Source organism: Syngnathoides biaculeatus, chromosome 11 (assembly GCF_019802595.1).
Source record: "Syngnathoides biaculeatus isolate LvHL_M chromosome 11, ASM1980259v1, whole genome shotgun sequence".
NCBI lineage: Eukaryota > Metazoa > Chordata > Actinopteri > Syngnathiformes > Syngnathidae > Syngnathoides > Syngnathoides biaculeatus.
Window position 1 is genome coordinate 24129750 of NC_084650.1, and position 27102 is coordinate 24156851.

General features: G+C 39.3%; 1 protein-coding gene across 1 annotated transcript in view; it reads right to left on the minus strand.

Annotated features, from left to right (window-relative positions):
- Positions 1–3041: 3041 nt before the first annotated feature.
- LOC133508861 (glutamate receptor 3-like) overlaps positions 3042–27102 on the minus strand; it is a 108029-nt gene continuing 83968 nt past the window's right edge. Inside the window, exons 9-16 of the mRNA XM_061835364.1 lie at positions 26737–26841; positions 24096–24302; positions 22325–22698; positions 21407–21605; positions 13929–14176; positions 11982–12096; positions 5162–5409; positions 3042–3180 (exon numbers count right to left, since the gene is read on the minus strand). Of these exons, the coding sequence (XP_061691348.1) occupies positions 5164–5409; positions 11982–12096; positions 13929–14176; positions 21407–21605; positions 22325–22698; positions 24096–24302; positions 26737–26841 (1494 nt within the window). The 3' untranslated portion in view covers positions 3042–3180; positions 5162–5163. The remainder of the gene's footprint in view (positions 3181–5161; positions 5410–11981; positions 12097–13928; positions 14177–21406; positions 21606–22324; positions 22699–24095; positions 24303–26736; positions 26842–27102) is intronic.

Genomic DNA, 27102 nt, shown 5'->3' on the forward strand with positions numbered 1-27102 from the left:
TATTAAAGATGATGTGACGAACCCGGAACGATGCTTCGGTGGTGGCTATCGCTGTTGAACTATATTGTGTGAAAAGTGACTGCTGTGCGGCCAATTGGGATTTTAGTTCCTTCACTTTTATCAATCTCATCTTGATTTTCGGCGGAATGTCGGTGTCATATTTTCCATGAAAATGAATCTAAAAATGAAATGAATGAATGAATGAATGAATGAATGAATGAAATGAATAAAATTAATCTGAATCTACACTGGCAGATGAGGCAAACACACTTCTAAAATGACATGTGGAAAAAAACGTCCACCTCACATTCCATATGAAAGTGATACGTTTTTGCCCTCTTTACTCCAGCATCCATACTCATGTTTGATAAGATTTCTTAAGCGAGTGCTTAAAATAGTCTCACAATAGAACTCACTGACTAGCGTGTTTTCCTGTAGTGTCATTGTTTGCACATGCGCTGTGAGAAAAATGTTAGAAAAATATGGCTGATGTCTTTTTTTTTTTTTTTCGCGCGGCAAAACTGCCTGGTCGATCATGATCGACGCATTGAGCACCACTGGCTTAGAGAGTGTTTCTCAAATTTAAACTAACTAAAAAATATCTTGAGATTTTTGTGTACTCCCTTTATTTAAAAAAAAAAAATCATGTTCAAATGGAGAAATGTTTGCTGTATTCAAAAGTACAGTATATCCATTGGTTTTGTAGCAAGTCTTCTTTAAAAAACTAGGGTGAGAGATCACAAAGCCAGATGAAACCTTTGACTGCAGGCTTCAACATGAGGATGCAAGGCAGGAGTGTGAGAGTAAAGCAGATGCTGCTCACTATTGATCCAAAACATGAGCACACAATTTCACTGTCTATTATATATAATATGTATGTTTGTGGCTGGCACGGTGGCTTAGCTGTCGTAAATACTTTGTTTCAGGGAGTGATAATATCTCTTTCCAAGGCTCAATTACCATGCAGGTAATGTTTTCAGGTCCTTTTTTTCTTCTCCATGTTCTCATTGAACACTAAACACAAATTTTGTTACTTCTTTGTCTTGAACAACAGATTTTCATATGAACTAAATATTTAATTTGAACTGAAACATTTAAGCAAATAACATTTATTTTTTATTTTCAGATTTATTGTTATATTCAACATTTAAATATAAATTTAAAATGTATTTTTAATATTTACATTCAAATTTAAAACTATATGGTGACATAGATTTAACATTTGGTTTTAAGGTTTATATTAAAAAATACATTATATTATTACATTTAGCTATCAACTATATGTAACATTTAAATGTATATTTCACATTACCATTACATTTAAGATTTGTGTGTAGTACATTTAGATTTAGCTATAAAGTTGGCAAATTCTGTTCTAAATGTGCAGAAAAAAAGTTTGGAATTAAATAGTAATGTGGTGAAGTAGATAAAAGTATTACGTGTTAGCAACTATACTTGTGCTAAAGTAACCCTTTTCCAAGTTGAATTTGGAGCTTTCTTACCTCCTCTTGTCTTTTAGGAAAAAGTTTGCAAACACTTGTAGCATATTAGACTGACTGACTTCACTTGGTGTTTGTATACCGTATTCCTTATTGACACGGACACACACACCAGAACCTTTCTGTACATTTTATTTACAAAATGTAATAAAATTCTCTGTACAGCGCCTCACTAATGAGGTTCAGCAAATTATGCATGCATCTCTTGCTCTTTTGTATCCTCTCCAATGTGTGGTGAGAGGTGAGTAGTCTCACAAAAAAGAAAAAGGTGTATGTATATATATATATATATATATATATATATATATATATACACACACACAAACGGCTAAATGTCTAATCTCAGGTCAGTTTGTGAGTTTCAGGGCTCATCAAGCATCACATGCATTTTTTCTGTTTAAAAAAGCGGGGGAAACAATTTAGTCATGTAATATAAATATTTTGTGTTCATCTAAATGTACATACTTCAACTGTTTTCTTCACATTGTTTCTTTTTTTTTTTTTTTACATATAAAACTATTTTCCCACAGTTTCAGGTGACTCAAGTACCTTCTAAAAATCCTATTGAATCACAGCGTTTTTGGGAAAGTAATTGTTACAGCAATATGGACATGTGCTAAGCTTGCAGACCCACCCTGGTGCAACCTTGATATATCTCTTTATTTTAATGTTTTTTTTTTTCCATTATTTTACAATGTGAAGTCACCAAACAATGGAATGCTTTTGAAAGGAAACCAAAATAAAAAACACAGTTCATTTTATAATGTTCTTATGTGCAAATAAAATGGCAAGATAGTCCACATAGTACAATTAGAAAGCCATTACTGGTATCATTGAGTTTCAGGAGTTCATCTACACTTGATTTAGCCTTTATTGTTTGTGTTCTACTTTCATTACAGACAATGTGGAGGACTTTCGGGAGACGAGCAACCTTGCGGGGATACTTTATGCATGCACGCACGCACACACAAATTTTAGGTATGACAGCCTTTCTTTGAATAACATACACTCACACTTGGCAGTATTGGAAGTGTGAGTTATGATCTCGTTCTGTGGTGTGTTTCAGTAGCACTAAAAGTGTACAAACAACACACATTTAACCGTTTTGATGGCATTTCACAAAGAAGAATCAATTCAAGAGGAAGGGGCAAGGTTAGTATAAAAGCTAATTGTAATAATCAGTGTCTGGCGGTGCACTGACAAGATACGAAGAACACATTTGAATATGTATAACTAATAAAAACCTGGCAGCAAGAGAATGAGGAGTAATCTGCTTTTACAAGAAACCAATTTGACAGTCGTCATCTAAGATTCACCTTCTGGCACTTCAAAATGTGCTTCGCGTTGCAAAATGATGGCTTTATTTCTTTCACATCACATGTATTCTATATGTATTGTATAGATACAGTAAATCTATTTCGCTGACTTCTCAATTCTTCTGTTTTCTGTGAGTTAAAAGCAAAAATCAATATTGTTGAGAATGCGTTGCATTGATTGGACTTTCCGTAAGGCACTGAGAGGAGGGAGATCGGCTCATGCCATGACTGGTCCAGTCGTGTCGTCATTGCAGATGATCATACCAGTGTCCAGCCCAAAAGGATTTTGCTCCCTTCTCGTGATCCTTGTCCTTTCAGAGATATTTAATCACATTTGTACGGGATGATGGAAACATTTGATTAACCTGTGTCAGGATACAAAGCAAACATGGAAGGGAATGACTTTGTATGATTGTTCGATGATGTTGCATATGAGTCACAATGAGTAAACACAGAAAAGAAGAGATCATACACTGCTAAGATAGCCACTTGTGCAAACATGATGGATCAAAAGTCTTGTGAGCGCTAATATATTATCTAAAGCGATAAAGATCCTAAATGAACAAGATAAAATTAATATGCAAAATTTTGGGGGCCTTCGGCACTGTTTGCAGTTCTAATATAGAAAAAAAAAATCAGCCTGTTATGCAATTATCAGCACACATTTACTTCTTATCACAATTGCTTCATTATGCTTAATCTCCCAAATCTTAATGGAGGTTACTTTCGGCTTGTCCCTTTCGGGGTCGCCACAGCGTGTCATCTCAGATGAACGCACATATATGTTTGGCACAATTTTTACGCCGGATGCCCTTCCTGACGCAACCCTTCTCAGGGAGTGGAGGCCCCAGTGGGATATGAGCCCACAACCCATGGTTTACCAAACCAGTGCTCTAACCACTGAGCTACGGGGCCTCTCTCCCAAATCTTAATATTTGATAATATAAAACATGACAATAACACCAAGACTGAAAAGTAGCAATCACAGTAAAAATTCAAGTTTCCTCTTTGACAGTTCACTGTCAGCTATCTGTGTGTGGGGGTGGTTTAGAAAATATTTGCGCAGTTCTAGTACACAGTGGTGTTTGACTGGACAAAATACGTGTAATCAGTCCAATTAAAAGTGAAACTAACAATCAAACTGTGCATTTAACCGTGTTTACCCCCGTTTATACATTGTGATAATTGCTCTATTTCTACTGGTTTCATGGGAGGACAGGACAGCGCTATCAAAAGAGTTTTCTGGGAGCTGTTTATTGTGAATGCTACTGCTATGTCTAATTAATAATTAACATGTCTTTCGACTGACAAGCTCACACGTGAGGCTCACAAGCTACACATGGAAACTGTAGAAATCATGTTGTTTGACCCATCTGTACCCAAAATTGCTTTCCATGTACGTCTTAATATGCGACGAGTGGGTCCAATTTATGTCGCCATGTGTGTGAATGGTGTAGCGCTGATGCTGAAGTGAAAGTGGAAGTAAATGAATTGTTGAAATATTGAATTAGAACTTGGAATCGTTTGAACCAGTTCAAGAAATGTGGAACAATATCTCAATATATATATATATATATATATATTATATATATATATATATATATATATATATATATATATATTTTTTTTTTTTTTTGGTAGGGGGGGCTGTCTCCAAAATGTCATGAATCAGGTGTATGGTTTTGAAGTCTGTACAGGAAAGATGGCTAACTTTTTTTGTCAAATGTTTTTCATTTTTTGTGAGTAAAACATGTAATTGTGGGAAAAGCAGGAATCTGGGCTCGACTTTCCACTCTGTTTCTTTCTGGACAAATGCACCATGTTCTTCGTGATTGTGCATTGCAGTGAGTTGTGTGGTCAAGTGTGAGTCACCAATGGAAATTTGTACACAATTGCCCACTTCAGTCGTGTTTGGCAGTGTCACTTGATGTGCGGCAGGCGTAGCACTATAATTACATAAGAGCTGTCGTGCAAAAACTGGGAATTTGACTTATGATGTCCTGCTAAAGCTGATGTCCTGCCTGATCATTTTATGATGGTGGGAGTTTAAACTTCAAAAGAATTATTTCTTTTTCCCATTTTCCAAAATCCGCGGTACTACTGTAAACTAAAATGACTTTGCCGCCAATGCAGCCACAAGTCTGCATGGTAAACGATGGGTCTGATTTTTATATATCTGGATAGGCTTTTGTGTTTGAATTCTTCCAACATGACGTCTGGAAACAACTGAATAAACAGCAGCAACTGAGAGCTGCATGCAAATGAATAATTTAGTCAAAAAGATTCATCAGGAAGTTAAATGATGCAACATTCAGTGCATCAGAGATGGTAAAGAGAACGGCATACCTCTAAATCTTAACACTCTCTGTTCCATATACATTGTAGCCTTCTCTGTATGTGGCAAAGTTCTGGGTGTTGGTTGCGGGAGTCGGCTTAAAATTGTGAGCACTCTTGGACAATTTCAGCCGTTTGGTTTCTTGCCGTGACTTATAACAAAACTCTATGAGGGCAACCATCATGGCCAGCCCCAGCCCTCCAACCAGAATATAGAAGACTCCAGCCACATTGCTTAGGCTGAGAGCACTTGTCTTGTCCTGCGGGGAAGTCAGGAAACATGGTTAAGCATTTCAGAGTGGAGCAAGGGCAGCACAACAAAATTCAGCCTAGCCAAATCAACTGAACTGGTAAAACTGGTCCAAATGTTACTGGATTATTTAGAGAGCTACAAGCATCAACCCTAGAAAGTTTGTTAACTTTTACAGTTCAATTTCATATATTTTCCTCAAAGTTAGTTAGTTTAGACTTCCCGTTAAACTGAAAGATGCTAACTATTGCAGTTTTATCTGATGGTGCTATCTACAGTCTAGCTCTACTCTTGACCATGTTAGGAAGCTGGTCAGCGTCGCTTAGGTCGACAGCTCTAAACATTCCTGTCTCTATAGCGACATGTACGTATAACTCTTATGTCAACATTGTCATACAGTACAGTCATGAGAAAATAATCAAATCAAACCATTTTGCTGCTGCTTACCTTCCAAACTTATTCTTTAAAAATTTGTTCATTAGAGTTTTACTATTTGCCGTTTAACCCCTTGAGAATGGATGGATCAGGCAGCTCACTGATAATCTCTAAATTGGATCTCAAAGGGTTAAATATTGAGTGTATTACATTTCCTGACTTCTTGCGGCATGGCGACGGAGCCTCAGTACAACTGGAAGCAACCGGAAGTGTAGGTTGCGTTTGACAAAGTAGTCGCATTTCAAGAAGCTTTGCCCATTCATCACACCACAGGAGGTCAATAAATCTAATAGACGCAGCTCTTTTGCAAAGTAGTAATAACGCAAATAAATCAAATTTTCATTAACAGTTTGGTAAATACAAACAGCAGCATAATGGTCAAAAAGTCATGAAGTGAGAATGAGCATAATTAGCATTTGTCATCAACTGTTGTGATTCATTTGAAATCCTAAGGCACTCTAAGATCATTTCCCCACTGGACTATCATTACAGATTCTTGAATCAAGTTCACATTTGACATGGTGTACAAAATGTTGTAAGGCAAAACAAGCAACATTTGGGGAATAGGTGCCTTGTAAAGCCACAAACCAAATTACAGTTTGTGGCCGGTCCAAAAGTTGAAGTAAATTATGTGCAGCAGATTAACACAATGTGAAGTACTTATGTTGAGAGAGGTTTGTCTTGCGTATGAACAGTACGTCAAAATGCAATTTGGAATCAGTACAAAAGACCTGCAGCGACTGACCTTACTTCCAGAGTCCTTGGTTCCACATTCACCCTTATCGTACCACCATTTGTTTTTCAGCTTGTCTAAGATGCCTTGTTCACTGAGTTTCAATACTGCAAGGTTTACAGGAGTTCTTCACGTGGGAAATAACATAAATAACATTATATTATGTTATTTTATGTTATTCAACTTGTTTACTACTTACATATTTTACAAAGCGATAAAGCAGGTTTCCTGGCCACGGCAACATGACAGAGAGCAGGCATTCTACCTATCACCTTTGTAAACCCTTACCTACAGAGCCAGGACCTACCCATATCGCTTTGAGTAATCGGCAAATGCTGTTACCATGGCGACAAGCAGGTCCTTAAAGTACTTTCTGCAAGTCTGTACTTGAATGATTTAGGGGGCAGGTGATGCATTTAAAGTTGTCTCTGAACAGCAGTCAACAAGATCAGTTCAAAAGGAGCTTTGTCTGAACAAACATTACAATAATTGCATACTGTATTTTACAGTGGTTACCTCCCATACACATTGTGATGATTGTGCTACGTCGAGTGGTTTCATGGGAGGACGGGTCAGCGCTATCACTTTTGGCTCTAAATTCAAAAGTTTTGCGCCCTTATACGGTCATACACCCACTGGCCAAAACAGTATCTCCCCTTGGACAATCTATGTATGTCAACAATTCCGACTTTCAGGCAAACTGTGAAATGCCTACTATGAAATGACATGTATTTATTTAATTACTAATGATAACCGAAATCTTTGACAACTTGAAATTCTCCCAACAATTTGTGGAAAATGCGATGGTCAGTTTTCATGGTACGTAAATTCTCTCACAGGACTTCTGAAATTCTTGCAGGACTTCACCTTAGTGAGCATTCAAAAGCTTAACCCCAGATGTGTGCCTTGCTTTTTCTTGTCCTTTAAATCTGTTTAATACCTGAACAGAGTTTGAAATTGGAAAACTACTCTATTCTGCAGACCATAAAAGCGGAAATGGGCATCCTTTGTTGTACACATCTATAGTATGTCCTGCCGGCTCAGTACAACATTGCTAATAAATAAGAATAGAGTAGATGTACACCTCCAATGATGAGTTTAACCCTTAAGACAAGCCAACATCTGCCTCACTAGTGTGTGTTTTCTCTAATCTACTTACTGCATCCCTAAGATGCAATATGGCTATTAAAAATATATCCATCCATCCATTTTCTTTGCTACTTATCCTAACAAGGGTCGCAGAGAGTGCTGGAGCCTATCCCAGCTGTCAACAGACAGGAGGCAAGGTACACCCTGAACTAGTTGCCAGCCAATCGTAGGGCACATGGAGACCAACAGCCGCACTCACAATCACACCTCGGGGAAATTTAGAGTGTCCAATTAATGTTACATGTTTTTGGGATGTGGGAGGAAACCGGAGTGCCCAGAGAAAACCCACGCAGGCACGGGAAGAACATGCAAACACCACAGAGGCGGGTCTGGGATTGAACCCGGGACCTCAGAACTATGAGGCCAATGCTTTTACCAGCTGCTCCACCGTCCCACCTAAAAATATATGTATATGTTAATAATAATAATAACAAGTGTATGAGTGCATTAATCACCGCAAAACCATAATCTTAAGAGGGATAACTTAGATTATCGCTTGTATTCCAGATAACATTAGTAAAATATTATACATATCAGTATAAAAGAGTTGTAGAACCAAATTAATGTCTGCAATGTATTGTGTTGTCAAGATGACATTTGTATCCGTAACCTATATATAAGTATGCATCATACCCAGTGAAACATGATAAGCAAATCGAAAGGAAGAAAAATATCGTTCATTGATAAATGAATGACATAACAACCCCCTGCGGGAATAATGTCCCCTGAGGGGATCTAGGAAATGCATAATGCAAGGATCACACCACTGTATGCCTCAGAGCCGGATCCCAAGAAACAGTTTCTGAGGACCTGAGCATCGTTTTGGCTTGTGGAGACATTGATTAACAATGCAATTACCCAAAACATGCTCTGAGTCTGAAACTCAGTCTAGGCTGCAAGATATTGTGCTGAATGGGAAGAAAGAAGTGTGTGTATAAACCGTTAGCTCGAAGCATGATGTAAGCAATTCACTGTGTGGAAGTGAGTGCCACACTTAATCGGGTTCCTCTGATCACTTGAGATGAAGAAGAAAACGAGCGTACATACCCGAGTATTCTAAAAAAAAAGAAATCAATGATGGCATGATGGTTCCCAAGTATGCACTCAGTAACAACACACACAAAAAAACGACTTAATGAGCTTAGTGACATTGCAGCATTAGCAATGCAAATAGTGCAAAAATGTGACTCAAGAGGGAATAATATTTAATCTGTGCTTTGTGCAGACTTGTGGTACTGCTTAGGGATCCATTATGCACATTTCTGGCCTTATTCAAGCTGCTTTGCTTGATTCTCTATGCAGTAATTCCTCCATTTATCTTATAGTGACCTTTTCCACATCTTTTGTTTCAGTAGCATCGTCTAAAAAAACAACAACCTCTTAACATTTTTATTTAGTGGCGTCATAACCGGGTATAAAAACAGGAAAGTTGAGGATAATTTTATGCCAAGACAAAACAATTCTTTGCAGTAATATAAAACATTAATTTTGGTTGAACGATCAACTGCCATGTAAGTGCGTGTTATTGTTTCGCAATTACAGTCTGACCTTGGTTCACAAATGACTGTTCACATCATCATTTATAGAGCTCGTGCATGTGACGTCATCATTTTCTCAGTGCCATATTGCCGGTTAAAATCTGCTCGACAGTGTGGGGGACATTGAACTGGAGCAGAATATTCACTATGCCCGAGACTTGTTGTGCTGTTGGTTGTTACAACAGACGAGACAGATATTCAAAGAGATCCTTCTATGGAATGCCAGCTGAAAAGACTGGAAAAGATTGATGGATTTTGGAAATTAAACGTGAGAGTTCTCAAGAGTTTTCAAATGAGAACAATGCATATTTAAAAAAAAACATCTGTCACGGAGAAGTTTACCGAAGTTTAACGTCTGGCCGCAACACGCTTCGTGTACGGTGGAGCCGACTCGCTGTCTTTTTTTTCTCCCAATCATAGTTAATAAATACGAGTTTGTGCAAAACCAGGGGTCATTTATATAAATATTGGTATTTGTATTGAAAAAATCTGAGTGGCTCCATTACTATGTAGGATTTATTCTTGATTGAGAACAGATCCAGCAACGAAGTATTTGTATGCGTCCAGACTTTCTACGTTTTCAAAGTCTTTCGTGTAAATCTCGACGATTTACTCACCAGATACATGTGTAGATCCAGTTGTCCAAGACAAGCGGAAGCTGGTTAACAGTCCAGGAAAAACATCGACTTCGGCATTAAATATGGGTCCTCTATGCCAAGTGTCTCTCATTTTTCCACGTACCTTCATTTACTATCACCTTCTAAATGTTTAACGGTATCGGACAAAACTCTAGGTGTCGTGCCGTATTTTCGCGTCGTCTCCACCCGATTTAGCATTGAAGAATGGCTTGTTTGACCGGGACTTCCGGATAGTGATGTGATTTGATGACGTAGGTGCGCGAGCTCTATAGGTTTAGGAACTATGATTCAGTCTGTGAACATGGATAGCATAAACACAGAACTCTCACTTGTTTTCTTTCGCAGAGTTGACATTGTTTGCTTTGTGCATGGCCAATTTCACATAAAGGGATTATTATTATTATTATTATTTTTCAAGTAGCCCCCAGTATTGTACCTATGACTTGAAAGTTAAAGTGAAATTAGAGTGCTATTACAAAGCCTAGTCATTTTGCCATTTATAAAATATAAAAGGAAATAATAGTTAAACATCTGAATGATGTTGCTTCCTTTCAAGGTATTTTAGTTTGCTGTGGCAAAATCGCTTATCTGGATTACTGTTAAGACCAAAAAGGCATTAAATGAAGATAAGTCTTAAAAGTTGAAGAAACTAGGTAGAAAAATTACTGTAATAATAAATAAACAAATTAATAAATATAAGAACTTGCCTGTGAGGCTATGTGTGTTTCTTAATCTTATTCATTTCTTTTTAACTAAACCAACAAAGGAAATAATAGCTGGAACAAGTTCACTCAATTTCCAAACATCTAAATTGGAAAAAAACGTGTTTGAAATTTTGTGTGACATCAATAAATCAGGTATATTTGTGTTCTCCAAAACAACATATCGCAATTGACTTTCTCCATTGACATGATTGCTCTGGTCCAGGAAGAGACTCAGTAAAAGCATAACCACTGTCTTCAAGACAGATTCACTCCTGCTTAACTGCTCATTGCGGGCAAGGCCCTTTCATGACAAATAATGTTAAGAGTGTAATAACACAGCTGTGCTCCAAAGAGGTTTCCATGTTGCATATTAGCTAACCAGTTACCTATGATCCCATTTCAGATGACAGGATCATTTGTTTTTAGATTGACCCACAATGCAGACTCTAACGCAACCATCTTAAATGTGATGCAGTGGAAAAAAAAGCACTATACAATTGTACATCATCTGAGTAACGTCATACTTAGTTATCGTGGTTGAGGGGGGCTTAACACTTGTACCATTAGCTCCCATAATGGGAAAATCATTTATCATTGAGCCACAGAAAAGAGGGGAGGGTGTGATCAAAAGGGTCAACCCCGAGTTATTAATGAGCTCAATAGTGGAATCGGACAAACGGTATTATATCTGATGATCCATTAAAAACACATCACAAGCCTTTAAATGTTAATTAGAATTCTCACGTTGCAATGTGCAATGCTTAGTCCCCTCAAGACGCCGCTGTTCCCCTTGCTTTCCAGATGGCCTCCATGCAACTATTTTGCCACTGGGAATGTATGATCCCATGGGTTTCAGAACACATCAGGATTCTGGGCCCGTGTCCTTACAGAGCAGCTGCAGCTTCAATTAAAGGTAAACCATCCTTCCCAGGACTTGAAAACATATGCTGGAAACGTTGACCACTTCTAGGAAAAATATTTGAGGATTGAGTAAGGTTGATCCTAAATGCCTATGAGATTACTGAGTGTATTTGCAGAAAGCTAGATGGACCTACAATCCCAGATGAGATGAGCTGCCATGCAGGTCTGTAAGGATGAATAAAGACCGCCAAACTTTCATGACTGCACGGCAGCATACTTCACCTCATTAATGCGATTTGTGCGTACTTGCTGTCAGTAATCTCCAGTTTGCTAAACACGGCTTCTTTGTTTGAGCTGATGCGTTAACCCGTCTGCTCAGAGAAATGGTCACTTTGGAGATGTGCCATAGGGCAGCAGCAGGTTGCTGGGGGCAGACATTTGGTTCAGTTCTGGTTGGGTTGCTAGAACAGCCTTGCCGATTACTCTGCACTGAAGTACCCGATTGTGGTGACATCGAGGCTGACCTTGGAGTCACCTCCCCCGCTGCCGCACTCTCCCTTGTCGTACCACCATTTGTTTTTCAATTTGTCCAACAGGCCTTGCTCATTCAGTTTTAAAACTGCCAGGTTAACAGCATTTCTTGAAACGATAAAACATAACTTGTAAGAAAATGCACAGGTCCGTGAGAAATCTAATGCAAAGTAATGGTTGTACCAAGCATTTTTATGATAGGTCAGGGTAGAGAGGCTACCACTGTAGCAGGGGGCTTATGCACAGAATCATTGAATCAGAATGTTCTGGGAAAGGACAAATTGCGGTTTAAGAATTTCAGGAATACGGAGAGATAAGAAAGGCTCACTTAAGGTAAAGACTGTTAAATCTTGGAAAAAGGTGGCAAGAGGGGTTACGTAGTTTAAAACTGAAGTGTGCGGGATGGGGACACTTGTCATTGAGAAGAGAAGTAACAACAACAAACATCATGCAATTAACATTTGTCACAAGTGACAGCACAGCTTTTAAAAGGCTAAATTGAAAAACCATTGAACCATTAAATTAAAAGTGACAATACAACAGTCAGGTAGGACAGAAGGAGAGATGGAGGGGGAGAAGAGTAGAGCAACAGGAAGACATAAAGAGAGATTTGAAATAGGGCTGTTCAAGAATGGGTGATGACTCAAATTGTGACTCAAGTGGCTATCACTAAATCAGAATTTTTGGACTAGGATCAGAACGAATCTTAGGATATCACACGATTATATTCTGGCAGGAGTCATAACTGCTGCCACTCTGCATATGCATGAAAAAATACACAATATTTCAGATTTTTTTTCTTGTTTATGGCCGACGACAATGATTATGTCCGCAGTAGTACACGTTGTTCATTTTTGGAGTTGATCATGGGTGCAAATAGCTGTAACCCTCTAGTTCTTCAAGTTCTTGAAGGAGGCATCCGATGGTAGACGGCGACCATGGTAGAATGAATCCGAGAAAGTTGTGTAAGATCCAAAACGGCGTGGCAGATGGTGAAACATTCTTAGTTGGTTATCTATCTAATCTACCTGGTTATAAAGGAAGCAGCAGCCACAACGTGGCAGTGTACTCTCTTTCTGGTTCTACCTATTTTTTTTTTTAAATTTCATTAGTTGAACTATCATGTTGCAAGAAGTAATGATTCAATTCTGATTCAGAAGTCATCCGCCACTGTCAATAAAAATCAAAAATCGTATTTTAGGGCGAGTCTGAGCCCTGATAGGAGATTATTCTCAGCTTCAACTGTATCGTATGGATTTGATTAGAGCAGGGGTCGGGAATCTTTTCGACTGAGAGAACCTTAAATGCCCAATATTTTAAAATGGGATTTAAAAAAAGCCATACAATATTTAAAAACTAAATACGGGTGTATTTGCGCATTTATGTAAGACCAACAATTTTAGAGTACAATAAGTCTCAGAATTCTTTTCAATAACATAGTTATGCTGTTGCTAACCAATGATATTAAAAGTACTTCTTACCATTAATGCAACTTCTGGTGCTTCAAACATCGTTTGACCCGTTTGTACCTGTGCGCATTAACTTCCACGGCAAACTACGGCAAGCCCACTAGGACAAACTGTCTTTGCCTCATTTGCATTGCATGCATGACAAAAATCACATGCACAGAATGTTGTTATGTGGGTTCTGTGAGCCATATGGAAGCATCAAAAGAGCCAGGTATGGCTCGCGAGCCATAGGTTCCCGACCCCTGTATTAGGGTAACATCCCTAACACATGAATAAAAGTCCTTTAAAAGATTATTGTAGCATAAAACCTTTGTATCCAAGTGCTTTGAAAAGCATACTACCATTACCTCTGTCTCCACAAAAAAAAAAAAAAAAACAAGGAGAGGGTGAGAAGAGAATGACAACAGGGGACATCAGGGTAGGTGGAATACTATAACAACACAGAGGATATTGTTATATTATTCCACCCACCTTAATGCTGAGCCTTTGGGCGTCGCCACTCCGTATCCTTTGGAGTCGAGGTTCCCACCCACTTTCATGGTGTCGCAGGGCTTCCGCTGCTCGATGTACTCGTTCATGGTGGATTCGAGGAGAAAAGCGAACTTGCCCTTTGACTTTCGTACCCGGGCCACGCCGTCGGGTGTGGTCTTAACAAACACTGAGGGTTCGGCTGATTTCATGTACGACCACATCTTCTCATATACGGCTATTTTTGATCGCTGTGTGGAACAGAACACAAGAGAAGAATGAGGTTCAGAAACAAACAAATCACTATCGTGGATTACAATGGAATTTGTAGAATTTTGAGCTTCATGATCACTCTGTTTAAAAACTCCATGAAGTATTCAAAGACATCCTTTAAAACCACTGCACGATATCTTGAAATACTTCAGAAAAAATGATGCTCTATTTTCGCAAGATCACAAAGCACAAGAAGCTTACAAAATCCATTCCAATTGAAGCACGACCTGCATGGCATGTTGCCCCCCAACCCAAATGTATATCAAATTATATGTCCAACTTTACTGGTCATGCATTTTACAAATAATTTCTGAATGTATGACTTTAATTTGTAGATTTCTGTTTTCACTGGATTTCCACTCAACCTCTAGTATAACATCGTAACAGTGAAAGAAGTAATGGGAGTGCAGAAGGATGGTTACTCATACACCAGACAACCCACCACCGACTTACTCAGATGAGCATATTTCAAGCGCCTGGGGTCAGGATTAGCCAGTTGCCAAAATCTGGGTGAGTCGAGCACTATCTATAATAAGCATCAATTAAATTATTCAATGGTGCTGGATTTATTTTGACATAAGATGTTTCACACTTTGAACAGATACTGGATTAACAGTCATGAGCAAGTTTCTTGAATGGGAATGCTTTACATTCTGAATGCCTGAGCAGTATTTTTAAGACAGAAATAAACTAAAAGATTTGGATTTTTTTTTTTTTTTTTACAACTGGCAGAAAAAAATTGTGTAATTTGGACAGTCTGTTGAGGAAATGACATTCGTCTGTGACATGATTAGTACACAAATAAATATTCACAAAATACTCCATATGTTCTAATCACAAAGCCGAAAAAACGCCCATGCACGTTACAGCTAATCTAATCAATTCTATTTTTTCCAAAGTGCCACTGTAATAATCAATCAAATAAATTTTACGAACTTTAACATGTTTAATCTGCAGAGAACAAGTAAAGCAGGTTTAGTCCCTCTGTTATCCAAGAAAAGCAATATAGAAAATTGGACGGATGGACGGATCGTATATGAGATGCAATCCCAAAGGAATGTCACGTGCAAGTGAATGTATTTAGTTAAAAGAAAGTGAGAGACAATGTATGCAGAATTGTTTTTAGATATCATTTGTCAGAACCTATACAAAAGAACATGGAAAAACAGATGTTTGGAAAGTCCTGTTCATGGTTGACCAATCATCCAGGTTTCTCCTATATAATGACTTTGTCATTTACTTTAATTGGCTCATTTGGTGTTTCTATGTGGTTGACTGATGAAGATATACCAAATATCTATCTTTTTGTATTGTAGGGTTAATCTGAAAAATACTAAAAAAAAAAAACAATTAAAAAAAAATCTAATTTGATGATTCTGATTTAAGTTAAAAAGTCATTTTTGTGTAAACCTCAGGTAATAAATTTGAATATAATAAAAACTATCATGATTTTGCATGCTTATTGAGCTTTGTCACCATGTGCCATCCAGACCAGACTCATCAGTGTCCCAAGAAACCCTCTTAAAAGCACCATATTCATCTCTAATACGTCTCTATTAATATCCAAATGCATTAACTTTGACCTGAGAAGAGTGTGTTACTGTCTCAATATAATATACCATTTTTTTCCCAGCAATTGTCATCAGGCGTCTGGCCAAGGATGACGATCAAATGAGACAGCAGCATAACACAAATGAAAAAAGCCTGCATGATAAATGTTCCCCCGCAAAAATGAAAATGCTTCAAAGTCGGGACATTGGCTAGTGCCATTTAATGCAAATATGATGGATGGGAGGAGGACTTGGACTTGGATGTGATGTTTTTGCTGTCAATCGGGTTACATGCATATGTCCAATTTATTTGTGTCAAACAGCATGGAAAGAACCCTAGTTTAGAGGACAATTTCCCCAAAGACCGCAGTCTCATCTGCTGAGCTACAGAAAGGCTCCAACTCCCTCCTCAAATGAAGTGAAAAGAATGGATCTGGGCATTGATTACTGACGACAGAGTGTGCTGTCTGAGTGCTTTATGAAGTCGATTCATCAATATCAGAGCGGGGAAGCGGCACGACCAAAATCTAAATTGCATGGCAACTAAGTCTCAACAGGCCTGTTTAAAGGGAATCAAACGGGGTGAAAAGTACAAGGAGGATACCCAGAGATGTTGGATTATGGACTTCAACAGTAGGCCGGATCGCATACTTATCATTGCTGTCAGGGGGAAAGTTTGCATCTCTAAAATTGCCACTTTTCAGGAAATCAATAAGGACCAATGTGCTATAGTTACCAAACAATGCATCGTTGAAGTTGATATTGTACTTTGTGTTGCTATCATATCGATGACACACCAACGTCAATACAACTACACCATGAAATCAAGTTCAATGATGAATTTAAAGGTCAAGTGTCATGAAATGGATGATTTTTAGTATTTTATTAATGAAAAAATGGCAGCCGGTATGGACCCATCTGTTTTTTCACCACAAAACATGATTTTGACGTATATGGCTTTTTGTAAGTCGAGAAGAAGCAGGAAGTGATGTACGGGGCAGGGGTGGCCTCCAGCAGACTCGTTTGTTTCCATTAGTTTTACCTGTGGGAAGCTAGCTCGTTCTTCCTTTGTGTTAGCCAAAATGCCAGCTTGTTGCATTGCTGGATTTTGCTCGAACACTTGGGAGGATGGATTTACCCTTCATAAGTTTTGTCGACGTCGGACGGCTTCCATGTCGGGCTCGCCGGCGAAGGCTGCTGCGTCGTCTCGTCAGCAAAAGCTGCCGCGTTGGGCTCGCAGACGGCGGCAGCTATGAACAACGCTGCCCACAACGGCGCACTGTGCTGCGTGTGACACCAACGCCGTAAAACGGCCGGGGTCTAATCTAACTAGCGCCATGATAGGCCACCTCGGCGGCGAAAAGGAGCTACCTCAGCTGACAAGGCCGGCTCGGCCTTGTCGACAAGGCTTTGTGGGCCGGGGTGGTTCGTCATGGCGCCGGGCCGCGATGGCTCATCTCCGCCACAGAAGTGGTTCGGACGGGGAGGCGGTTTGGCCGTGATCGCATATCATCTGAATATGAAACAATGGGGTAATCGTGCCCCGGTAACTTCATTCGGTTGTGTAATGTTCTCTTCTTCGAAAAGAGCTTCCATCTCAGAAGAGGTGTGTTCGGGGATGACGCTTGACTTTTAAAGTACACAAAAAAAGCTAATTTATTAAGATGTTATTGATGAAAAGGGAAAGATACATCAACAGTGTCAGCTGTCTACATCTACTTTAAAAAAAAGCCTTCAATACTTCACAAACACAAACTACTGTGGTTAAATTATCTTGCCAGTCTTTTTTTTAAAGGTCCCAGGAATAATGCAATAAATAAAATGACCTCAATAAGCAGTGTAAAAGGAAGAAATTAATCTGTTAATACCTGGCATGCGCACCTCCTTCTACAATGAAGTACGACAGCTATCCATTTGAACAAAACAACCTTATTGGAGAGGGCCTAACCCATTTTCATTCATTACTGTCTAAAAATCATCCAGAAGATAATCTTTACGTTACATTACGCTACATGGCTCCTCCAGAGTGGGGAAGAGGCAGAATTTGACAGTGCTTCTCCGACAGTTCAAGGGTCCAAGAGCGTGAATTGATTTCCTCTCAAGCTTATTTCCAATGCTTTGAATGGGTAATTAGGTGTAAAAATTACATGACTTGGTGAAAGACCAATAGTATAGATTTATGAAAAAAATTACTTTCTATGGACATATGAGGTTTCCACTTGATAGTAATGATATAGAATAGCATTAACTACCATACCTTACTACAGTAAAATGACTGTATAATTCAACATTAGCTCAGCAGTGAGGGGTCAATCTGAAATGCTAAACTGCAAAGAAGCGTAGTGTAGTACATTGGACATTGTCCCCCTTAATATGCGCCTCTATACTTCATACCCCAGGTCAAACTATTGATATAGAGAATGACGTTGACAAGGGAGTCACAGGGACTTACGCTTAAGATAACTATTTTATACAAGTACAGTGGGTTATTCAAGTTTCATATTGATTTTCAGTGCCACAGAGAGAAAATGGGTTTTCACTGAAAGCAAATGTGAGTTGGGCACGTCACGACAATGGTTTTCTTATGATTAACTACTATTTAATACAATATAACTGCAATATTTTTCCAACTTGGGGACACAAGTAACAAGCTGCAAACAGAATTGAAGTTTAGGATGACGTGGTAAAAATAATTGCTGTCAAAAATGCCTTTTGAAAGTGTTGTATATTTGAGGTTCTCTATTTAAGTTTAAAAGTACATTAAACAACGTGGAACTATCTACATTTATATACAGGCACTGGACATTTAAGTAAAAACAAGGCCCTGAGTCTTAACTTTACGAATGGAGGTAGAATTCAAAGGTGGCCTCAGCCTTATGCCCTCCATTGCATGTCTATCTAAATACTTTTTCCACCCTTTCTCATGGCATTGGAGTTACAACCCTGCTTTTTTCCCCACTTAATATTCTCTCCGGACCACGTTGGTCCCAAAAAATAAAAAGTTGAGGGTCTGAGGTGTCTACTTGTGTCACACTAGGTTCCGAACTCCAACTGATACATATTTGAAGTTCGGAACCTGAAGCGATACTCTCTGAGGACAAAGCTCTGCCAAAAGCTACGCCTATCTCACAGTAGTCTATCATTACTTTTGATAGCTCCCTCTTATGTGCAAACAAGCTGTAATCTTTATGGAAGCTCCATCAGTCAATACTCTCCTGAAACACAACGTGACAAGGGCTCAGGGAGTTGTGTTACAAAGTGCGGATGTGATTGCAGAGCAGCCTCCGGATTCCTGGAATAAATTCTCCTCTTCATGCAACTCTAGCCAGAGGCAGCTCTGCTCTGCGAAGAAAATCTACTCATTGAACCTTGTCTGGGACCCTGCAGAAGCTCTAATGTCTGCATCACAATAGCCGAAACATGAAATTGATTTTTATGCTTAGCAAAGATGCGTCCATAACTGTGCACAAGCTGTTGTTCCGTCTTCATCACACCTGCACATCAGTGAGAAGCGTGGCTTTTGCTGTTGAGACATTAATGGAAAATTCTTTGAGGGGCAAACAAGGCTTCAGGCTTATTCATATCACTCATTATCCTCTTTTCATGGTCATGCTGCTAAATGAGGTGCATGAAGGGTTTCTGATGGGCTTTTTCCTCTTTTTTTCACATAATTAAACAATGACTTCAAAATATCATTGAAACCACTATTATACCCCATCTTCCCTTTTGATAGACATTTCAAAACACAACTAAGTCAAGCCTTGTGATGGACTCGCCAAAACATGATCCAGGGGCACAAGTCCAATTTTTTTTTTGCACCCGTGAGATAATTTGGATATTGATCATAAAAGACTATCCATCCATCTATTATCTGAGCCGCTTATCCTCATAAGGCTCGCAGGAGTACTGGAGCCCACTCCAGCTATCTTCGGGCAGAAGGCATGTTACACCCTGAATTAATTGCCAGCCAATCACAGGGCACATACAAACAAATAACCATTGGCACTCACAATCACACTTTCGGGCAATATAGAGTCTCCAATTAATGTTGCATGTTTTGGGATGTGGGCAGAGACCAGAGTGCCTGGAGAAAACCCATGCAGGCACAGGGAGGACGTGTACACGCCACAGAAGCAGAGGCTGGGATTTGAACCCCGGTCCTCAGAATTGAAAAATGAAATGAAATGAAATGTATAAACTATACCTAAATAAATTATTCACGTTGAACAAAACTACTCAAAACCACAAGCAGCCATATCGATGTGACAAACATTGAGAACCTGTTGAGGTTTTCCCTAGAAGCAAGTTGTTTGTATACACTTCAAACTCTTGAAGCCATTCAACCAGCCTGCCCTGTGGGTTTGGTTTAGCCAAGGGATTTTGGGTGAAATATTTATATTCTTTTGTTTCCCCATGTTTGAGCTTCCCCACCCTGTCAGAAAATGTTATGTTTTCATAAGACAGGTGAAATCATCAAAAATTCAAATGCAGGATTTCATAGACTTGGCATCCTACTGTATGATTAGTTTGAGACACTGAAATCTCCAGTTGGCTGATGCCGTATGGAACTCATTAAAGCAGTGCAGAGTGTATTCTTTTTTTTTCATGTCAAGCCTCTTCAGCTTTAATTAAAAATCACTCAGAATCGCAGTTCACACATGTCATTTTCTGTTTGAACGCCGGCTTGTAAGTAGGACACCCATTCCACAGAAGCTGGGAAAACCGTCACTTGGCGGCCTCTTCTCAGATTTTCCAAGAGCCTGCTGTGTCTCCATTATCAGGTTGGGAACCTAATCTATTATTGGCATCCGCCATCATGCAGATATAAAAATACATGTATAGCATCTTGGCATGAAAAGAGCAGTTATTTGGTACATTGTTACATTCACATCATGTGCATGTTTTTGTCAGGCATGTCTTTGTAAGACTTTTTTTTTTTCAAACGGTGCTTTTAGTGTTTTACACAAAAGTAAGCTGTCTTTTATGTGAGGAAACATATTTCTTTTGATTTGCCAGCAGGTTGTTTCATTACTATCTCTTCCTTTCATTGCTTTATGAGTAAAAAAAAGATTTTGGAACAGGTTGCTGTCAATAGAAGAAATATAAATGAATGTCACAACAAAGAAGAAACGCTCTTAAAGCCGAGTGGTCGTGCAGATGCAGAGTTTTTGGTAATTTACAACTTAATTGCCCTTCCTGTTCATTCAGCCGCCGGTCATATTGCGCATCACAAATGATGGCTTCTTCAGACAGCTCTGTTTGACCTACAGGACTCTTCTTCATCATGTCCAATTTGCCAGCCGTGGCCGGCTAACTAATTATATTTCATGAGCTGACCCCTCTGAGTTTGAGTCTGATGTGGGTGCTTGATTAGCCTCCTGCTTTTATCACCTCAGAGTCTTTGGTGTTGTTATCACACTTTCTGCTGACAGCCCCGGTACCTTAGTGTTACACACTGCGGTATTGCTACACATGTTTAACATTCATGTTAAAAGAGTTCGAGAACCACTTCTCTGCCAATGTGGGTCAAGATTTCTGCCCTTGAAATAGCTGAAAAAGGACTTGAATGGCATTCCACGTGTGTTTTTAGAAATCAACAACCCCGATGTTTAGCATAATTAAGTGCTTTGCGTGGGAGTTAGCAAAAGAAGTACTCACCCTAAAAAACTCTTTTGTGGAACCTGAGTCCAGAGTGCCATATGCTATCTCTGTCTGCTTTGCCAGATCTTCAGCACTCTCTATCGGAGAGACCATCCTTTCCACTGTCAAGAAGGCAGCTAGATTGGCTGTGTAGGATGAGATGATGATGAGGGTGAAGAACCACCACACACCACCGACTATACGGCCTGAGAGAGACCTACATGAAGGTTGTCCATGACATGGAAAACAAAATGAAATTATTTAGCAAAGCAGGATGAATATCAAGTGCTGTGGTTGTACATTATGTCTTATATTGTACACTTCTTGAATTTCAATGTACATTGCATTTCAGCTGCTAGTGTAATTCTTAAAAATGCTCAAAGTGGAAGTTCTTGTCACAGCCTGAAGCATTGTGGTTTTCAAACTGGGGGGGAGAGGCTTCATGACAGGGTAGGGGGTGGACTATTTATTCGGGATTCAGTTTTTGAATTAATTCACCTTGAATCTTAATTTTACATTACAGATAGATATAGACTTGTTAGAAAATTTTACTTTCGACTTTGTGGCCCTTTTATGTCCATGTCCATAATTGTACATTGATGTACAATACAAATTTGCATGAGTTTGAGTGTAAAAACAAGAGAATGGAGACACTATAAATAAACTAGAACAGACAATGGGAGTTACAAATTTTCCTTTCAGTATGAAAGTTCCCAGAAAAGTTGGAAGGTCAATTTTATGTAACTTCAGATCCTATTTTCGTTTTTGTGTAAATTTGTCAATCTTTGGTTTATAGATTCCTTCTTCACTTATATGAATATTAACTCTCCATATCATTATGCTTTATCTTAAATTAATTCCCTCTGTAGGAAAAGGATGCCCGGCTTCTACATACATTACATATCTGTAACTATAGATTTTGCTCCATTGACCCACCTTGGGGAGATATCACAGCCCTGCTGCATGAAGGCGCCCAACGAGAACCAGAGAGAATTGAAAATCCCAAAATCATTGGGAGGATCAGGGGGCGTCTGAGGGTCTTTGGTCTCATCCTGCTCCTCAAGGTTCCACTCGTAAGGACTGAACCGACTGACCAGGAACAGAACCACGCTCACCCCAATATAGGCAAACACTATACACATCCATATCTCATAGGCCAGTGGATCCAAGAAGGAGAAAACGCCAGGCTTGGACTTTTGAGGCTTCTTTATCATAATGGAGATGCCCAAACTCATAAAGGGCTTGGAAAAGTCTATCACTTCCTCTCGAACCAGAGTAATGGTGAGAGGTGCAACAGCTATATCTGCTCTCTGGAAACAGGAACATGCACAGTGATTATTAGTTATGACCTGCAGGAAAAGTCACGAGTGTACATGTGAAATACTGCAGCTGAGAATGTGCAAATAAAAAAGAAAGGTATCACAAATTTGACATCAATTATCAAACAGAAAAGAACACACCTCAAAAAAATTACAATTTTAATAAAGTAGCTTCCTTTTGTTACACAGTTTTCATGCACAAAGCACCTCTTCGAAGTCTGTTTTGTTCTACTGTAGTATTGTGTGGATTTGACGTTTGGTTTGACAAAACATAGCTTGTGGCAGACTGAAAATGTTTACAAGGTCAACTGCTCAGGAGCACAAATAGACCCTATGAAGACCAATGTTTTCTTAGTCCTGTCAACACACCTCTGTGAAGGGCTATAACCATTTAATCCTTGTGCGGGCATAAGCAGCACTCAATCAATGGCCAGGGAAACAAAGCAAGAGCAGCCTCAGGGCTAACCTTTAAAAGACAACTACAATCTAATTAATTCAATGGTCAAAAGGTCAAAATGTACACAACTATTAGTCTCAGCTCACCTGCTCTAAAAATATGGGCTTGTAAAGACTGAATGATGCTGTGAATGCCCATTTTTTTGCCCTCAAGCTGCATAAAGTGGAATTTTCCCAAATGAGGGATAATTTTGGGACCGTAGCACATCAAAACATGCAATCTAGCAGAGTGATGGTTGGGAAATTGAACAGAGAACGAAGCAAAAGCTTTATGCCTTCTGTATTCGGCTCCAATTCAACTTATTCCGTGCCTCAGAGGGAGGTGTTGTGGTCGTGGTGCTGCAAGAACCTGATCTCTTTCAGACTTGAAACATGGCGTGACCCTTCGCGAATGTGTCAGGCCAAACCTTTATAGAGTATAACTCATATGGATCTTGTTGTCGCTAACCACACGCCACCATTTAACTGTTGATTTTGTCAGCTGTGAATTTACAACGTGGCATATTCATCATGGACATCAAACATTAAACACAATTACACGTTCACTTCAAAGACACACAGGCTGTCCCTCATTGAAGTGATTACAGAGTGTTTGCCATATGGACTCATTGTTTTCATGTACTTACCTCACTTTTGCCTACAAGAAAGGGAGATTTGTAGGCTAAGCAAATCTGAATAATTGCAATGAACAGCACTGAGAAATGATTTCATTTTCTCCGTCTCAAGATGATCACCAACCCTCCCATATTTGAGGCTGCATTGGACAAATTCCCTCAAGGCTGAGCGCCGCGGACGGCATTAAGACTGTAGTGGGCAATAGCCAAGGAGCTGTTGGTGATAAGCTTAAGACAGAAAAATGAGATCTCCTCTCATGTTGAAGTTCCTTGCAAACTGTCATGTAATCAGTGAAAAACAAGGCTCCCAGTACTCACCCCATAGACCAGTTCACCCACCATCCCGTTCCATGCCTTGGTCTCGGGGTCTCGGGCTCCATACTTCCCATCCATTACTATAGACAGTTTGTACTTAATTCCAACATGTTTGGCAATCTCAGATGCTAAATCGACGCAGTAGCCTTCATATCTGTCATTCCCCTCCAGATGCATATAATTTTTCTTGTACATCACATAAGGAGCTTCCTGTTGGTTCAAACACAAACTGGTTTACTCACCACTTGGTATACATTAGGTTATTTACACAGCATTACACACGCATGCACTCATTTGAGCCTGTGGACTCACACTCACGCACAGATTTAACATACTACATTCTAGACTAGTTGCTATATTCATTTTCATGCAGGCGTGCAGAAAGAAATGAATCATTGCGAATGCACATAGACTCCGATAACAGCAGTGTGACAGAGTGGACACACTGCTGTTATCAAGACGTGGAAGCCAGCAGACACCAAGCCCAATGCACCCAACCCAATTTGAGCCCAAGGGTGCGACGGTTTGCAATCTTAAGGGGATGGGGGGATGGATGGGTAGGGTGTTGGGGGTGGGTGTTGGTTGAGGGAAGAGAGAACAGACGTAAAACCCATTTCCACCAACTGATACTCTTTTATTGTGCCATTGCATGGTTCCAAAGTACCTAAACCGTCCCAATTTTCAGTTCTGTTTTGTTGGCTCTTGGTTACAGGGGTACACTTGTATGGTTATAAATACAATTTTGTCTATTGGTTGATTGATTAACAAAGTTTTCTACCCTCTTCTGTGTAAAATCAATGACGAAAAAAGTTTCACAGGAAACATGATTCAAAGCCATGTTTCTTGTTTATGCTGCACTTCTCAGTTACTCAGTGGTTAGAGCATTTGTTTGGTAAACCAGGGGTTGAGAGTTCGTATCCCACTGGGGCCTCCACTCCCTGAGAGGGGTTGCATCAGGAAGGGCATCTGCCGTAAAAACTGTGACAAACAAATATTTCGCTGTGGTGACCCCTAACAGGACAAGCCAAAAGAAACTTTTTAGTGTTATGGTAGCATATTATGCTATTTACATAGCTGATGCAGCTGACGCCTTCTCTAGGCACACCTCAATGGAAACACAAATTATATTTGGGTTTGCAAAACCTAGCATGGCAGATTAAACTGAAAACCGGCTTTAGGGTGTGTTTACACAACATCTGTATAATAAAAAAAAAAAAGTTTTTGCTTTGGTCTTTTGCATATGATGTCATCATGATTCCCCGATCAAACAACCTTATAGAAACAACTGACATATGGGATAGTTGGTAAATTGTAAAGAAACATTTCAGACTGTGTCCGTATTTTTGAAACCCTTTTATCAGCATTTGTGTGGGTTTAACAAATAGCCCAAACAACACACGTTTTACTGTTTTCTGGAAGAAAAAAAAATGTTGTGTAAATGGCCCTTACTGTATACAATAGGAGAGTAGAGGGAGGCATAAGGGGTTGGGAGTCATTGGATGGGCAAGGTCAGCAGAGCGGTAGGTGGGGATGGGAATGGGTTTCACAAGTAAATGCTAGTGACAGGAGAGAGATCAGAGTGCCCAATCTTATTTCAACATATTCAAGCTCATTGCACTAGTGTGCACTAAAAGGCTGTTCCATTCCCAAAATAAATAAATAAAATAAAATAAAATAACACAAAATGAGCTGTAGCTTTTTTTTTAAAAAAAAAAAAGCAAAACCACTCCTTGTATGAAGGAATTAGAGCAGGAGCGTGCTAGGTTTTCATCTCCCTTACAAAAATGCTGGTGCAGCTAATCTTTTCTCTTACCGAGCACATCATCATTAACAAACAATGGGGCTGCTCAGGAGAGCGGGCATCGTCATTACAGCCGCACGCAATTAGAGTGCAAGTGGGAAAGCAATGGTTTGTTTGTTCAGTGCTGAACATATCCCTTCACGTCAGAATCAGTCAAGCGTCTCCCCCCCCCCCACCTGCGGTTAACACATCTTATTTCTTGACTGTATTTCTCATCTCAAGATTTCCTCCTGCTGAGCGGTTTGCCCGATTCCAAATATGACCGTTTCATTTCCAACCATTTTTTTTCCTCCAAAACGTTTGTATTATGGTAATTTATGACTACGTAATGATCATAAAATTACCAAATTCATCCTTCCTAAGTGAAAGTTCAACACAGAACAAATGGAAGGAGGAACAGAAGGAAAATGACAATAACAAGGAGAAGTACCACAATTTGCTACAATTTTGCTTTTCCATCTTGGAAAAAAAAAAACATTGCTCAACTCATCTCCTCGGCCAGTCGATCCCAAGTGTCATTGAACATTTACTTGATGAGGACAGACAGGTTTACTTACGTATGTAACTGATGGAGTCAACCATTATTATTGATACCATTATTGTGATGTCACTGCTACGACAGGCCACTGAAGTATGGAAAATCAAAATGCTTTGACACCCACACGGATACAGTTGAAACACTCAGCCATCGACTGTTTCAACATGTAGTGAGTGGATGGAAAGCAACACAAAAAAGATGTGGTTCTACCCGCCCAGGACAGAATGTATCACTCATTGGCAATCAACACCATGACCTTGAGTGGCAGAATACGTGAAACATTTCAAACAATTTGGAAAGTGTACCATAATAGTAGTGACCACAATGGTTCGGTTTTCCACTGAGGAGTCGTTGGTGACCTGCGGGTCCATTATATTTACAAAGCGTGTGAACTCGTTCCAGTACCCGATCTGTAAAGAGAGAACATTGGTTAGTGCTGCTAGTATTACAGATGACAGCCGTGTTACATGGAAAACAAACCTGGAAATTATTCCAACCTGAAAATGGAATAAAGTAACATTAATAATAAATAACATTATATTTTAAGATTTGTTTCATGATGTGAGTCCCCCAAACTGCTCAATTAGGATCAATTTAATGTAAGGCCACATTTCTAGGAATGATAACTTTTAGGTACGTCCAATCAACCATGTACAGAGCAGCAGATTGTA